The sequence below is a fragment of the Urocitellus parryii genome, chromosome 9, assembly GCF_045843805.1.
Source record: "Urocitellus parryii isolate mUroPar1 chromosome 9, mUroPar1.hap1, whole genome shotgun sequence".
NCBI lineage: Eukaryota > Metazoa > Chordata > Mammalia > Rodentia > Sciuridae > Urocitellus > Urocitellus parryii.
Genome location: NC_135539.1, coordinates 23,448,291 through 23,463,841, shown reverse-complemented (window position 1 = coordinate 23,463,841; position 15,551 = coordinate 23,448,291). Strand labels below are relative to the sequence as shown.

The window sequence follows — 15,551 nt, the reverse complement described above, 5'->3', positions numbered from 1 at the left end:
GAGCTGGTGCCTGTGGTGTGTCAGGTGTGCCCAGGCCAGGAGGCCGATGTCCCTGCCACCCAGGATGGACTTGCAGAGCTGCCTGCCCCTCGCCTAGCTCATCCCCTCCCTCTTCTTGCTTAAGAGGCTTGGCATCTGACACTAGCCCTGGCCTCTCACCACTTGGCCCTTCTCAGTGGCCTGGCCACACCCCAGCTTTGGGACAAGCCTGACCCTGGTGGAGGACTTGGTGCTGATCACCTGGCTGTGGGCTGTGTCCCCACCTGGTGTCTCCTTTTACAAGGCAGTCTCAGCTTTGATGAGGCCCCTCGTGTGCCTGTGTCTGTGGCCCCTGTGCACTAACCTGCCCTCAGAGCTCCACTTCTCCACTGTCTGTCCGCTGGAACCTCCAGCCTGAAAAGCACCCCATGACCTTCGCTCCAATCTCCGCAGACCTGTCTGTTCTGGCAACAGCTTTGTGGAGATTGTCACATGGGGAGACCGTCACTTACCAGGGCGAGTCACACATTCAATATACACACTTGAGTGGCTTTTGGTGTCTTCAAAGAGTTGTGCGATCCCTCACCACAATGAGTGTCTGAACACTTCATTATCCTAAAAAGCTACCCACACCACTGGCCGTCACCCATGTACCAGGGCCACCCTCAGCCCAGGAGTCACCTGTCTGTTTCTGTCTCCACCGGTTTTTCCACCCGGGGCTTTTCAAGGGAACGGGATCATCGACGTGGTCTTTCCTGTCTTCTGTCACCTAATGTGATGTCCAGGCCCATCCCTGTGGTAGCGGAGGGCAGCATTCCATTTTACCGCCAGATAATCTTCCAGCGTATGGATGGGCCACATTTATTTCTCCATTTATCAGCTGTGGGGCATTTGCCTAATCCTTGGTCATAAGAATTCATCCTGGGCTGGGAATGTGGCTCGGGCGGTGGCGCGCTCCCCTGGCATGCGTGTGGCCCGGGTTCGATCCTCAGCACCACATACCAACAAAGATGTTGTGTCCGCCGAGAACTAAAAAATAAATATTAAAAATTCTCTCTCTCTTTCTCCTCTCTCACTCTCTCTTTAAAAAAAAAAAAAAGAATTCATCCTGATATTTTCTTCTTAAATTTTATAGTTGTGGTTCTTACATTCCGTTCTTTGATCCATTGTGATATGTGTGATGCGAGGCAGGGTCTTTATTCGTTCTTCCTCATGTTGCCCAGCTCACTTGATAAAGCTCTTCCTCGTCCCACTGGATGATCTTAGCGCTCCTGTCAATTGGCCACTCATGGGAGAGTCTGTCTTGGACTCTCCTTCCTATCCCACTGGTCTGTGGGTCTTTTCTTAGGCCAGTACCATGCCATTTGGATTGTGGTAGCTTTGTGTTAAGTTTTGAAAATGGAAACTGAAGTTCTCTAACTTTGTTCCTTTCAGGATCTTTAAACCTATTTTGGGTCCCTCATATTTACAAATGAATTTTAGGATCGGCTGCAAAGAACCAGGCTGATGTATTAGCAGGGATTGTGTTGAATCCTTAGATCAGTTCAGGAGCCGTAACAATATCAAACCTCTCTGTCTTCCTCCTCTTTTCTCTACTGGTACCCAGAAACTCATTTTCAAAATCTAGCCCGGCTTGAAATGCTCAGAAATGCTCAGGTTTTCCTGCCTGGACCACAAGAGGGCACAAGAGGGCCTTTCCCCAAAGGCCCTACCCACAGGGAGCAGGGCCCTGAACTAGGATGCTCACTGTATCCATGCAGAGGATAATAAGTCCCACTTCATTGGGCTTTTGAACCCCTCAAAAGCAGCCATCCTTTCAGCCTTCTGTCTGAACATCCCAGCACAACAGTGATCTCTGCCTGGGATGACATTGGGAGATGTTTCCAGAAGGCCTGGCATCCACGCCCTTGGGTCTCCAAAACAGAGCATATTAACAGCACAATGTACACTACTTGCATTGATATGGATAAAGAGGGTCTTTTTTTTTTAACTTTAAATTTTCCTTTCTGGGTTGGCAGGGCGCAGCTCAGCCAGATGAAGAAAGCCTTCATGGATGCGTTAGTGAGAACTTAAAAAAACGTCTTAGGCTTATGGTGCTCTCTTATGCAGAGCTGGGCTTTATATCCCGAACTATTGTGTCTGTAAGAATTCTCCAAACCTTCTTTTCTGTGTATTTTAGTCAGGTTAGATTAAGCTATGCTGCAATAACAAACCAATCTTGAACTCTCAGGGGCTTTTTATATAATAAAATGTATTTCTCACTCACACTAAATTGGTGAACCATTGCTTTGGGGACTGGGGGAAGAGCAGAGGCCTCGGAGAATTCCTGTCTCAGCCTAATGAAATGTTTTTATCTCCAGGTGTGGCTCTGTGGGGGCAGCATGGAGGTCCTGCCTTGCTCCCGGGTGGCGCACATTGAGCGGAAGAAGAAGCCGTACAACAGCAACATTGGCTTCTACACCAAGAGGAATGCTCTCCGGGTGGCTGAGGTCTGGATGGACGATTACAAGTCTCACGTGTACATAGCATGGAACCTGCCCCTAGAGGTAGGTCCCTTTTCACCACCCGGGGACAGTGAGCCTTGCTGTTCAGATCACAGATTCCCTTAGTGAGCCAGAAATATGTCACCCGTGGGAAATCATGAATGCATTTTGGAAGGTTCACAGATGTCAGAGGCTTAGATCCCCTGCTTTGTCTGGGGACAGATGCCACAGAAATAAATCCACTTACAGAGATCAGAGGGTCTTATGTGTTAATCCCTGTCTTATTGCATTAATCTGGTGGTCCTGCTCCTGACCACACATAGTGTCCAGCAGGCTCTTGCCCAAGCCCTTGGCACTGCACCCTCATCTGCCCTCACTGTTCTCCCCCGGAGCACCAGCTGCTTGGTGCCACACGCCTGGCCAGCCTCTTCCCTCTCTTCCACATTCCGCTAGAATCTGGCCTGGGAAACTCCTGATGCCACAGTCCCGCAGGCTGTGCTCCAGCTTGGTTTAAGTCCCAGCTGTCACTTAAGAGTTACGGGGGCTGCCCAAGTCCTGGAGTCAGGGGAGCTGATGGTGCCTCCAACCCAGTGCCCCTATCACAATAATATTATTATTACATGAATTGCTTATTTCCAGAATTTTCCTTTTAGTCTATATGGACTATGGTTGACCACAGTTCAGTGAAATTGCAGAGAGTGAAATCACAGATGGGGGGCTACTGGATTACTGGTCCTCAATGCTGAGGGTCCCTATCATGATGTTTAAATATGACCATCTTCATCAATCATGCTATATTCAAACCAATAGTTAAATGTTACTGCTCCTGTTTGCCTTGGGATTGGATGAGTTGACTTTAAAGGATTTTTTTTCTTTAAAATCAATGTCCCACTGCCAAAAAAATGTTAGCTCAATCATCTGAACCCTCTGCTCTGCCCCCAAGTGCCACCTGACCGCCCTCCGTGGAGGGGCAAGCCTCCTGCCACCACTGATCCGCAGCCACCTGGGCAGGACCGTGGGTCCTGTTCCAGATACTTTATTTCCCCGTCAGCACGCAGCAGCCCATTACAGGTTCATTTCTGTAAAAGCAGAGTGAATTATTCATTAGAGCGTCATTACGAGCTTTGCAATGGGAAATTATTTTCCCTTCTGCATATAATGAGCTTCGCCAGGAGCCAACAAAGGAAAACCACACGTGTGCGCAGAAGACAGACAGGAGGAGGTTACAGGCATTTGTTTTCTTGCCTTAATCAAATAATCCCTCCAATAACTGGCTCTGATCATTCCTGGGAAGAGAAGAGGGAAGGTGGGTGCCCGCATCAGTGCCTCTCAGAAGGCTCTCCCCAGGAAGAGCAGGGCGTGGTCTGGGCTTCCTGCTGCAGGATTCTGAGCACCCCTGGGACGGGACCCTCCCAGCAGGGTGTGTGTGTGAGTGTGTGTGTGTGTGTGTGTGTGTGTGTGTGTGTATATGGGTGTGTGGGTGTGTAGGGCCTCAGGCAGGTCCCCTAAGGCCACTGCTGTGCAAGCCCACGGGCTCCCTCCCCTCCCAGAAAGCTCCTGGGGAGGGGGCCCTGCGCCTGCTCCAGTGGCTGACGCCCCTTCTCTCCTCTGCTTCCAGAACCCGGGGATCGACATCGGCGACGTCTCCGAGAGGAGGGCCCTAAGGAAGAGTCTGAAGTGTAAGAACTTCCAGTGGTACCTGGACCATGTCTACCCGGAAATGAGGAGATACAACAACACTGTGGCCTACGGGGAGGTAACTCAGGCCACGCCCTGGGCTGGGTCCGTGGGGAGGGGGCGGCTCTGCCACAGGAGAGGGACTGGCCCTCAGAGGTGTGGCCCTGGCAGCGAGGTTCTCCCCAGTGGGGAGGGGGCCAATGCCACCTAACCCCTTCCGGGTGTCCTCCCGAGCTCAGCTCGGTTCTCTCTGAACCCCAGCAGGGCTGGGCCTCCTGACCAGGTCACTCACTCCTCCTGTGTGTCTTGCCCTCCACACAAGGACCTCCACAGGATGGGGACTGTGTTGTCTTGTTCATGAAACTCAGCACAGTGCCAGACACAGACCAGGCCCTCCATAAATAAATATTCAATTACTGTGTGATAGATTAATTGCATAAATATTAGAATAAAAGTTAAAAGCTTGGCCATCTGAAATCATTGTGTGGAACAAATATAACATAAAAACATTTATGTCCTTAATATATAAAGACCTGTTAATGAATCTAGAGTTAAACCACTGAAGATCCCAGCGGAGAAATAGACAATTCTCAAAACATGAGACGTTCCGATGTTAATAGCAAACATGAAAATCGGATTTGTTTCTTTCCTCTTAAAATACTTTAAACTGGCACGTGGATAAGCATCTGCAGGTCTGTGGTTGGGAGGATGAGGGGATGGGAAGCCTCCCCCTGAGCAGCTTATTGGGAACACTGCAGTGTCCATACCCTCGGCACTGTCATCCAGTCCTATGAACCTACCTCTATCCTTTCAAAATCGGAAATATGACTAAAGCTTTGTGTATAGGGTCCCTCATCCTAGCCAGAGCCAAACAAAACGCAGTTGTCCAAAAATGGGAGGGTTGACTGACTGTGTGAAGGACCGTGAAGGACCATGGAAGAACACAAAGGACCTTGAAGGACCTTGAAGGTCTGTAAAGGACTGTGAAGGACCACAATGGACTGTGAAGGTCCAAGAGGGACCATGAGGGACTGTGAGGGTCTGTGAAGGATTGTGAAGGACCATGGGGGGCCATGAAGTTCTGTGAGGGACCGTGAAGGTCCGTGAGGGACTGTGAGGGACTGTGAGGGACTTTGAGGGACCATGAGGGACCATGAAGGTCCATGAGGGACCGTGAAGGTCTGTGAAGGATTGTGAAGGACCATGTGGAACCATGAAGGTCCATGAGGGACTGTGACGGGCCATGAGGGACTGTGAAGGACCGTGAAGAACCATGAAGGTCCATGGAGGACCATGAAGGACTGTGGAGGACTGTGAAGGACCATGGAGGACTGTGAAAGTCTGTGAGGGTCCTTGGAGGACCATGGAGAACCTTCAAAAGACTGTTCAGGATCGTGGAGGACCTTGGAAAGACCGTGGAGGACCGTGGAGGACCTTGGAGAGCTGTAGAGGATTGTGAAGGACTGAGAAGGACCATAGAGGATTGTGAAGGTCCATAGAGGACCGTGGAGGACCGGGAAGGACCATAGAGGATTGTGAAGGACTGTGGAGGACCGTGGAGGACTGTGAGGGACTGTGAAGCACCATGAAGGACCATGAAGGATATGAAGGACTTGGAGGACTATGTAGGACCTTGGGGAACCTTGGAGGATTGTGAAGGACTGTGAAGGACTATGGAGGACCGTGGAGGACCATGGAGGATGGTGAAGGATCGTGAAGGACCATAGAGGATTGTGAAGGTCCGTGGACTATGAAGGATTGCCAACATCATTATTCTTTTCTGTGACCCCAAAGTGTACCGAGAGGATGTTACTCTTATAAACCATAAGGATGGTTTTTAAGCAGTTTTAAGCTCTGCTCACTTGTTGGCCTAGACATGATTGGGGTGCACAGGTAGGGTCCTCCTGCCCTCCATCTTGATTCACATGATTAGGTTGGTCTGTGGAAGATGCACCCAGAGGGCCCTGGAGGTGGCTGCAGCCTGTCCCTTTGCCCTCTTGCCTTGGTCCTTGGGTGGCAGGTGGTGTGATGGGCCTGGAGGTCTGCGCTGTAGAAGGCCTCGCACACCCCAATAAGATGTGCCCAGGAGCAGGGTGTCCTTGGGGACCTCATCTATTTCCTCCACAAGTGAGTTCTAGGCACAAAGGAGGGTGCCTGGCATGCCACAGGCCATCAGGAAATGGTTCCAGGTATGCAGATACATGTTGCTAGGGCTTCTCGTGGTGGCCAGGTCTTGCTTGTTCTTTAGTTTTCGTTTTTGGCTTTCCTGCCAGTAATGGCTTGAGAAGCCAGCCCTTGCGTCCCAGGGCTACAGAGCCAGTGTCAGTGCTGAGGCTCACTTAGGATGTCTGTCCCCACCTGACTCCTCCCTGAGGTGCCTTGAACCTCAGGTGGGTGACCAGAGTTCCTTACAGAAAGTCCCCTCAGCTCCCGTATGCTGTGGACAGAGGAGTTAGGAGCCAGGCTGGCGCCCAGGACATAGGCACAGGAGGATTTCCTCCTGCTAAGGTGGGGCCTTCCCATCCTGACGTTGGAACCACATGCCCCTCGGTGGTGGGGTGCTGGGGACGGAGTGGGGAGCAGCCCCACCAGGAGAGCTCTGATGGCCGTGTTTTCTCTGTCCCTGCAGCTTCGCAACAACAAGGCCAAGGACGTCTGCCTGGACCAGGGGCCGCTGGAGAACCACACAGCCATACTGTACCCATGCCACGGCTGGGGACCGCAGGTAGGAGCGTGTCTCTGATCAAGAAGGGACTGGAATCTCCAGCCCACGGGGCTCTGTGGGACTTCTGGGGACTCCTGTTGCCCTGTACTTGGGTGACTGTCCCTATTCTGTGATTCCACAAGGTGGGGGCTTTCTGGTTGTTTCCCACAGGAGGCAGGGAGTGGGTTCACAGGTAGTTATGTCAGCAAATGCTAAGAGGGCAGTGCGCATGTCCTGTGGAAAGGACCCTGTGAATGAACTTCAGAGTCCCTGCTGGTCTGCAGAGGGGTGCCGCAGGTGCACAGGCTGCCATGACCCGAAGGCCTGGCTGCAGCTTGGAAGAAATGAGACGCTTCCCTCCTTAGAAGTTGATGGGCATGTCCATCCTGAGACTGACATTCATTTGGAGATCAGTGTGACCTGGACCATGGGTGCTGGTGCAGGAGCAGAGTGCTTCCCGGGCAGGAGGACCGTGTTTCAAAAGCATTTCCAGGGAGCACACAGGTGGCCAGAGGGGCCGAGAGACCAACCTCCAGGTTAAACTAGAGCCTGAAGAAGGGGTTTCCTCTGACGGCTGGGCACTCACCAGTGGGGTGTGTGTGTGTGTGTGTGTGTGTGTGTGTGTGTGTGTGTGTACACAGAGCTCAGCAGAGACTCTCCAAGACAGGGAGAAGACTCATCCAAACCTGCCATCAGCCTTGACAGTCGTAAATTTTAAACATGATTCCGCCAACCGAGAGCCACAGAAGAGGGGACTGGTGGTGCTGGACCAGGAGGACCGAGGGGAGGGCACAAGAGGCAGGAGGCAGGGCCCTCCTGCACCATCTTCATAGTGCCCACAACTCCTGTCCAGGCAGCTGGGCCCGCCCTGGGGTAATGCCACCTGGTGATCTCACTAGACTTGACCATATTTGGGGGTATGTCAGGATTCATTTTTAGAACACCTAACTCTCAGGCTTTGCATTGGTCAGCTTTTAGTGACTGTGACCCAAACACCTGAGGAAACAGCTTGGAGCAGGAAGGATCTGACTCATGATCTCAGAGGTTCTGTCCATGTTGGCTGAGTCCATTGCAAAGCAACATGGGAGAGGGGCATGGTGGGAAGGTACTCCGCTGACAGCAGCCAGGAAGCAGAGAGAGAGAGAGGAAAGGACCAGAGACAGAGATGGCCCCCAGGCCACACCTCCTTGACCCGCTTCCTCTACCCCCACTCATCTGCCTACAGTCACCACGCAGGAGTCCATTCCCATTGTCAACCAGTCAGCTGGATTAGTCCCGCCCGTGAGGCTGTGGCCCTGGAGACCAAGCCCTTCCTAGAACCCCCACCCTGAACCGGGCCACACTGGGGTCTGTGAGCTCAACACAAGAGTTTTCTGAGGGATATTTCAAATCCCACAGGCTACATGTCCAGGAGGACGCCCTGCATGTCACGGGCCATCAGGAAATAGTTTAGGACGTACAGATACATGTTCTGCTAGATGGCACTTGGACTGAGTCCTAGGAACCGTGGCATAATAGAGACTCTCAGGTAGATATTTGCATAATCACAAAGCAGCCTGAAGAAGCCATCTTCTGTGAATGAGGAAGGGGAGAGGTGTTCTCCTAAAAACCCCCAGAAATCTGAGCATCCCCTGGCTCTAAGCAATCTCTTGTGTTGGGCACTTCAGGGGATGATTCTCTAAGCCACTCAGGAAGCCTGGGCTGACTTGAGGACCAAGACCTGAAGGGGGCCACACCTGTCTCTTGTGGTCCTTGGCCACCTCCTCCCTGCCCACCACCCTCCCTGGCTGCCCAGAACACCCTCCAATGATCTGGGGAGGACCCTTAGAGAACCTGGCCACACACACACACACACACACACACACACCTTTCCGGAGCCTCTCTTTCTCTTTTGTTCCCTCCTCTGGGTCCTCCCTCTCAGCACCTGCTGAACTCCAGCAAGGATGCCTAGGTAGAGATGGAATGGACCCTTCACCCCAGAGATGGCCACCCCCCTCCCTTGCCCAGAAGATGGAAGCCAGGTGCCCAGGCTGCCTGTCCTGCTGGTGTTCCATGGTCTTCAGAGCACAGCGCCAGCCTCTGCTGGAAAATCACTAGGATTCATCTTTCACAATTCCACCTGCGTGCAGAGCTTCTCCAAATGCGTGCGCCTACCATTTAGCTGATTATGGAACAACAAGCCAAATTAGGCTGCCCCTTGCCCCCGACCACTGACTCAGAGAGGAAAGCTCTTGAATAGCCCTGGTCGCGTGCCATGAGCTGATTTTTAAAGTGGGTCTAATGTGGTTTTCGGTGCCACCACATGTTCTGAATTAAGCACTCACCCTCAGCATGGCACTCCCACTGCCAGGCGGGAGTCCCTCTGCTGGCTCGTCAGGGTGCCCCTTCCCACACTCCTTCCAAGCCTGGCATGTACCTTGGTGTCTTTCGACTGACCCTTAAGTGCCGTGGACATGCAGGCTGAATCAGAACTCCTGGAACCAGGCATCTCCCCAAAGAAGGAGCTGGTGTTCCATGGACAGTGTTAGCTTAATTAATGGACTCTGCACTGTAATTTATTATCCAGCAGCAATTAAACAGAGATAAAATGGGCACCGTGGAGGGTGATTTCCTGTCTTGTAGCATGTGTTTGTCAACAAGATGGAAATGGCTCCCTGCCATTTAAGGGCCTGCTCCCTCCAATTGTCTGCATCGAGCTCCTTATGGCCTCGGCCCCCCCATAGCTGACTGGTCAAGACAAACATGCACCTCTCTCTGGAGCCTACATTTTATTTTAAGATTGAATGTCAAGAGCGCAGCCACCCTCTGTGTTGGCTGGGACCCATTTAGAGCAGGAAGTCTTGTCCCACGAGGCCCACAGGCTCCCCTCCCAGTGCCAGGCTGACTCCCCCCTGGGAACATGGCCAGGTAGATCCCCAAGCTGCAGCACCCATGGGGAAGCCCAACAGCTTTGGCTGCCACACGTGGGAGTCCCCAGGCCCTGGGTTTGACCTCCTCTGTCAGGCCAGCTGGTCCACCCTCCCCAGCCTCTGCTTCTGAGAGCAAAGCTGCAAAGGTGTGGTCAGAAAGAGATAACCAACCGGTGGGCAGCGCTGCCCCCAGGGGCCCAGGCACTTGCTGAAGCATCCTCCACAGTCCTGACCTTCCCCAGGGCCCTGAAGTGGCCCTGGAATCTCAGCCACTGAGCTGCTGTCCAAGGTCCTGATGGTGCTGCTCCTGGTCAACACTCTCCCAAAGCTGAGTTCCAACCCCTGCCCAAGTCAGCTCTGAGCACTCCAGGCCAGGGCCACACCAAGGCAGGGGACAGAAATGCCCACGAGGCCCATTTCATCGTCCTCCTCATACTCTGCCTGATGGGTAGTCACCTCCCCCCCCCCATTTTTTAATGAGAAAATGGAGAGGCTGAGCCATGCTGGTTTCTGAGTACAAGTCATGTGACTCGTAGCCTTGGAATCTCCTCTGTGCTGTCTGCAGATTCTGGGGAATGTCTCATATCCGTGAGCTCCGAACTGTGCTGTAGCCCACGCTTATACCAGCACAGGGGATGCATTTGCCGCTGGACTGTAAAGAGCAGGGTGCAGAGACAGGGAGCCCAGGGCGCATTCTGGGAACACGGTGGAGGTGGCAGGCAGGGATCCCGGGCAGTCACGGGAACAGGGATGGAGAACACAGTGTCAGGACGGGCCGCAGCTTCCCGTCCAGCACCTCAGATGTGTCCACAGACTCCGAGCCACCTGGGAACTCATCACACACATGGCTCCCGACTGTAGTCCCAGACAGCTGAACACCGGGCCCCAAGGTCCTATCCAGCATCTCCTAGGACTTTGCCTTCACAGCCACCTGCTGCTGGCCACAAGTCTACTGAGGACAGGTCTGGGTTAGACATCAGAGGGAGCGGCTCTGCCTCTGCTGGTCTGGGGCATGTCTAGTCTATGCCCGGTGTCTCAGCTTAATCTTTAAAAGATTTATAACACTACCTCAGTTTTTATATAACTGGGTTTTGATTTATTTATTTATTTGGTGCCAGGGATCAAACTCAGGGTGCTTAACCACTGAGCCACATCCCCAGCCCTTTTAAAAAAATTTTATTTTAACATGGGGTCTTGCTAAGTTGCTGAGGCTAGCTTTGAACTAGGGATTCTCCTGCCTCAGCCACCAAGGTTTTATATATTTTTAAAATAAAATGTACTCTGTATAATGTAAACTTAGGCCATTTTTTTGAGAGGGGGGTCTTGCTGTGTTGCCCAGACTGACCTAAAGCTACTGGGCTGAAGTGACCCTCCTGTCTCCGCCACCGGAGTAGGCGCTGCACACACCACCATGCAGCTTTAGTTCTGCAAGAGACCGTGCAATCAGGTGACTTGCCTCAGACATGGAGCAGTTCCGAAACCCCAGGTCCCCTGAGCCCTGTGCATTACACACAGCCAGCTGAGGACCCACTGAAGGGGGCCATTCACGGGAGTCACCTGTGCACTCACGCGTGCACACTGAAGACATCCCAGAAGGTGCCAATACGGCTTCCTCACTGAGCCGGGGATGGCAGCTTCCAAGAGCTGGTGCCATTGTTACTGCTGTTGACCGGTGACGAGTCCTTGCTTCCCCGATGTTGAAGAATAACACCAAAGAAGCACACCGAGGCAAGGTCAGAGTAGAGATTAGAAATTTATTAAAGGACAGAAGAAAAGACTTCTCCCGGAGGAAGAAGGGGACCCAGAAGGTGGAATCTGTGGAAGTGCAGTTGTCTCCCCTTTTTATAGTTCTTTCAGTGATGGAATGTGGGTTGGAAGGCCCGAGGGGTGGGACACAGGTGGGCCAAAGAAGTGGTCTGAGCAGGAAGGACTTCATTATCACTCCTTTGTGATGGGCTATCTTCAAATCTGCTGGGGGCTATTCATTAATACTTCTTCCAGGTGGACTTTGGCTTAGGGCCTTTTCAGGACTTCATTAACATTCCATGAATTGTCCTGTGTTTCCCTGAGTCATTCTGAGCATGGCCTCCATTTTAGATTTCACTCGATATTAGACCCGATTTACCTAACTACACTGACTACCTAACTTTAAATCTGGCTTCACCATGACAGAGGAGTGACCCAGGAAGGGCTCTGAGTGACATGCCCTGGGGAGCTCATGAGCAGGCTTTGGACAGCCAGGAGCTACTACGGCGTGACATGCCCATGTGTGCGTGGCCGTGAGGCTCTGAGGGTGGCCGCAGGCTCCGTCCCTGGGGCTTTCGCAGGGGCAGGCTGGGGCAGGTGTGGCGCCCTCTCCTCTGCGGGCCTCATTTGTGCGTCTCCCTCTTCCTCTGCCTCCTGTTCCCAGGGCCTGACATCCTTTCCCTCAGTTAATTCATCACCAGGAGGACAGATGTGAATGCTTTGATCCCATAATTAAATTTAATCTGATCTTGGGCTCATTCTCCGATGGCTTCATCTTTTAAGCGATACATCATCCAAACACCTTGTCACTGTGATGCATTGTGCCAATAAGGCACTCGTGCCCTGCTGGGGTGGCAGGGCTTCTCTGAGCCATTAGCATGTGAAAGGCAACACAGGGGAATGACATCTAGCAGCCAAATGCATCCTATAAGTGCAGCGTCCAGGGGCAGCGCCCTGAGAGCCTGTTGGAGTCGGCACCCAGGAAAAGGCGGATTTGCCCCAAAGAGCAGCCTGCATGCGCCTCCCGCTTGACAGGATGACAATCCCGCCGTGGGACGGGATCCTGGGAAACTGTAGTCCTGTGGGAACGGGGGACTGGGGGACCCGGGGCAGGCGCTGTTCCTGCTGAGAAACCTTGCTGCACATGCGAGATTCGAATCTGGAGGCCAAGTGGAGGGGAGAAAAGGCGTGGGTTCTGCACATCTGAAATGCACGCCAGGGAGGCTCCCTTCGCTCATTGCCTCCGCCCTCCGGGACAATACCTGTAAGCTCACTCTGCCTCGCTGCAGGTGGTGGGATGTGAGGAGCTTTTTCTGCCTTCACTGTGACTCATCTTCTCTCAAACGTTCCTGGGGTTCCTGATTTTACCCCCTGGAGTGGTCAGCTCCCCCTGACACCTGACGCTGAGCAGAGAAGCAGTGGTGCCCCCTTCCCCACCATTTGCTCTTTGCCTTTGGTGTCTCCACCCCTGGTCCCCCTTCTGATCCCCCTGGCGAGTGGCTGTCATGGTCCACACAGGGATGGGAGTGCTGATTCCTAAGTGGCATCCGGAAGTCACGGGGTGGGGTGGGGGTTTAGACTTCACCCTAGGAGGACTCATGGTCGTAGGGGGACACTGCCGGTTTCTGATTTGTCAGAATGGATTGAGGAGCTCTTTCCAGGAAGGTGACCTGTGGTCATACATGGCTTCCCAGCGAGGATGGCAGCTAGAAGTTTCGTTTCTCCTTAGAAGTTTAGCTGACTGCTCTGCAGACGCAGGTGTTGTGCTGGGGGTGGACTTGGGTAAGGAGCTCGGGACAGTGAAGGGAGGGGGTTCCCACTTAGCCAGCAGAGCCCTCCTGCTTGCCCAGGGACGTCACTTCCACCAGCCCAGTGAGTGAAACCCGCTGCTCATCTTTCTCTCTTCTTTCTGACTCTAAGGCACAGCAGCACACAGAGTTTGGAAAATAAAAATTTAAACCATCTGCAATCCTTCCACCCCAAACAATTCTTTTCATTACTGAGACTTTTGCTTTCAGCTTTCCTTTTTTTTTCCCCAAAAGAAACATGTTGAATTGTAGGCTGTTTGCATATCACTGAATTAATAAGGAAGTCCTGTTGCTGCTTCTGAAGCGTGGGAGGGGGAGAAGCCCCTGCAGGGAGGTGCTCATGCCATAGCAGGGGGGCTACGGGACAGGCCTGAAACCTCACAGGAGCCTCATTCCCAGGACCCCCGTTCACAGAAGCCTGGTTTCTCTTTGGAGAGGTGGCATCTGTTGGGTGATCATCGAGAGAGTCTGCATTGTGGCAAACCAGGATGAAGGGTGAATCCAAGTGGCTCTGGTTGGTGGAGACATCACAGCCCCTCTGCTGCCGTCCACCAGGCACGGACAGCCTCCTAGTGGCTTCCTTCCTGTGGTGTGGGGTGGGCATCCAGGGGACAGGCCTGCTCCCAGGGGCTTCTCTCAGCTTGGCTGCTGCCTTCTGCCCCCAGGGGCCAGGTTTGTGTCTGTGAGACTCCTGCAGGGCCTGAGTTTAGGCCTGGCCACAAGCAACAGGAAACGAGGCCCCAACCTGGTGGACCTGGGGCCAGCCAAAGTCACCGGAGCACCATAGACTCCTTGTCATGTCACACTCCATCAACACACTGCCCAGTGTGGCTCCCGGGGGTCTTTGGTGGCCCTGCCTCTGAGTGAGACTGCGGTCAGTGAATAGAACCTCGCATGCATCCTGTCCCTGAGCCAACTCACCCGTGGGGATGCTGAGACATGCTGGCCTTTGTCTTCTTGTGCCCATGGGGTCCAGATCACACCTGACCTCACCTTACCCCGCACTCCTCACTGAGCATTACACAAATGTAGTTCTTTGTAAGAAAAAAGTCTGAGCCCAATGTCACCACCTTTATTGAGCCACTAAATTTCATGAGGCACTTTAAACACCTTGTTTTACTTACCTGCTGTGACGTGCAGTGAGGCAGGTGTTACGGCTCTGGTTTGCAAATGAAGAAGCCGAGCCCTTGGAGCAAATGACTCATGTCCTGGTTGGTAGAAACAGCTTCAGGTGTTTGAAGCCTGAGTGTCCATGGGCCAGCTCCGAGGTGGGGGGCTAGCTCTGTGTTGGAGCGCTGGTCCAGCACGTGCCAGGTCCTGGGGCTAATCCCCAGCACAGGGGAGGAAAAGAGCCCAAGTGTCAGGTTTGGGGGTCTCAGAGACGCGGTGCACACAGGAGGATGTGAGGAAATGAAAGTCACCAGGGCAGTGAAGTCGCCCAGAGCCACCAATGGGCAATACTGTCAGTGCATGTAAAACAAGGGATTTGCTCAGCTTCAGCGTGTCCCTTGGCAGAGAGGAGAGGTGGCTTGTGGCTGAGAAACACAGACACCAGCTTCCAGAGTGCCCGAGGACAACATTGCCAGAAGGGAACTTCCTGAACCCCCAGGGTGGCCTGGGACACAGCCCCCATGCTCGTTGGCTCTTCCTGGAAACACGCCCGGACCAGGTCTAGTAGTGAGAGGGCAGCAGACAAACCGTTCAGGAACTTCCTACAGGGCAGCTGCCCACAGCTTCAAAAGAGCCGAGTCACCGCAGAGGGAGGGCTGCGGGGCCCGTCAGCAGAAGCAGCCTTGGAGACCCCAACACTAAGCGGGGGTGACCTTGGGTCCTGGGCAGGGACTCCCGGGAAGTCCTGCCTCTGCAGACAGAGCTGCCCTGACACTCATCTCCTGGCTCTGGTGGTCCTGCTATGGCTATGGGAAGCCACCTCAGGACAGGCTGGTGAAGGGCAGCGGGTCCTCTCTGCTGTCGATTTTTTGTAGATCAAGAGCTATTTCAACACAACAGGGTTTCACACCCTGTTCAGGAGGTCCCGGTGCTGAGAGTTGGTGGTTGAGAGGTTGGGAAAGCACAAGGGGACACTGGACCCCGGGTTGACAGGTGCTCAGGACGGTCATTTACTGAGATGGGGACACAGGTATGGGGGAGTGACAAGTTCTGTTTGGAGCACAGTGAGGCTGGGGAGGGAGACGGGGAAGCCCAGCTGTACCCTTTAGGCCACAAGCCCCCAAGTGTGCTGAGT

General features: G+C 53.3%; 1 protein-coding gene across 1 annotated transcript in view; it reads left to right on the top strand.

The window, feature by feature from the left end:
• Positions 1-15,551, top strand: part of Galnt17 (polypeptide N-acetylgalactosaminyltransferase 17) — a 355,430-nt gene that overhangs the window by 327,439 nt on the left and 12,440 nt on the right. Inside the window, exons 7-9 of the mRNA XM_026400319.2 lie at positions 2,340-2,525; positions 4,081-4,218; positions 6,769-6,864. Coding sequence (XP_026256104.1) covers positions 2,340-2,525; positions 4,081-4,218; positions 6,769-6,864 — 420 coding nt within the window. The remainder of the gene's footprint in view (positions 1-2,339; positions 2,526-4,080; positions 4,219-6,768; positions 6,865-15,551) is intronic.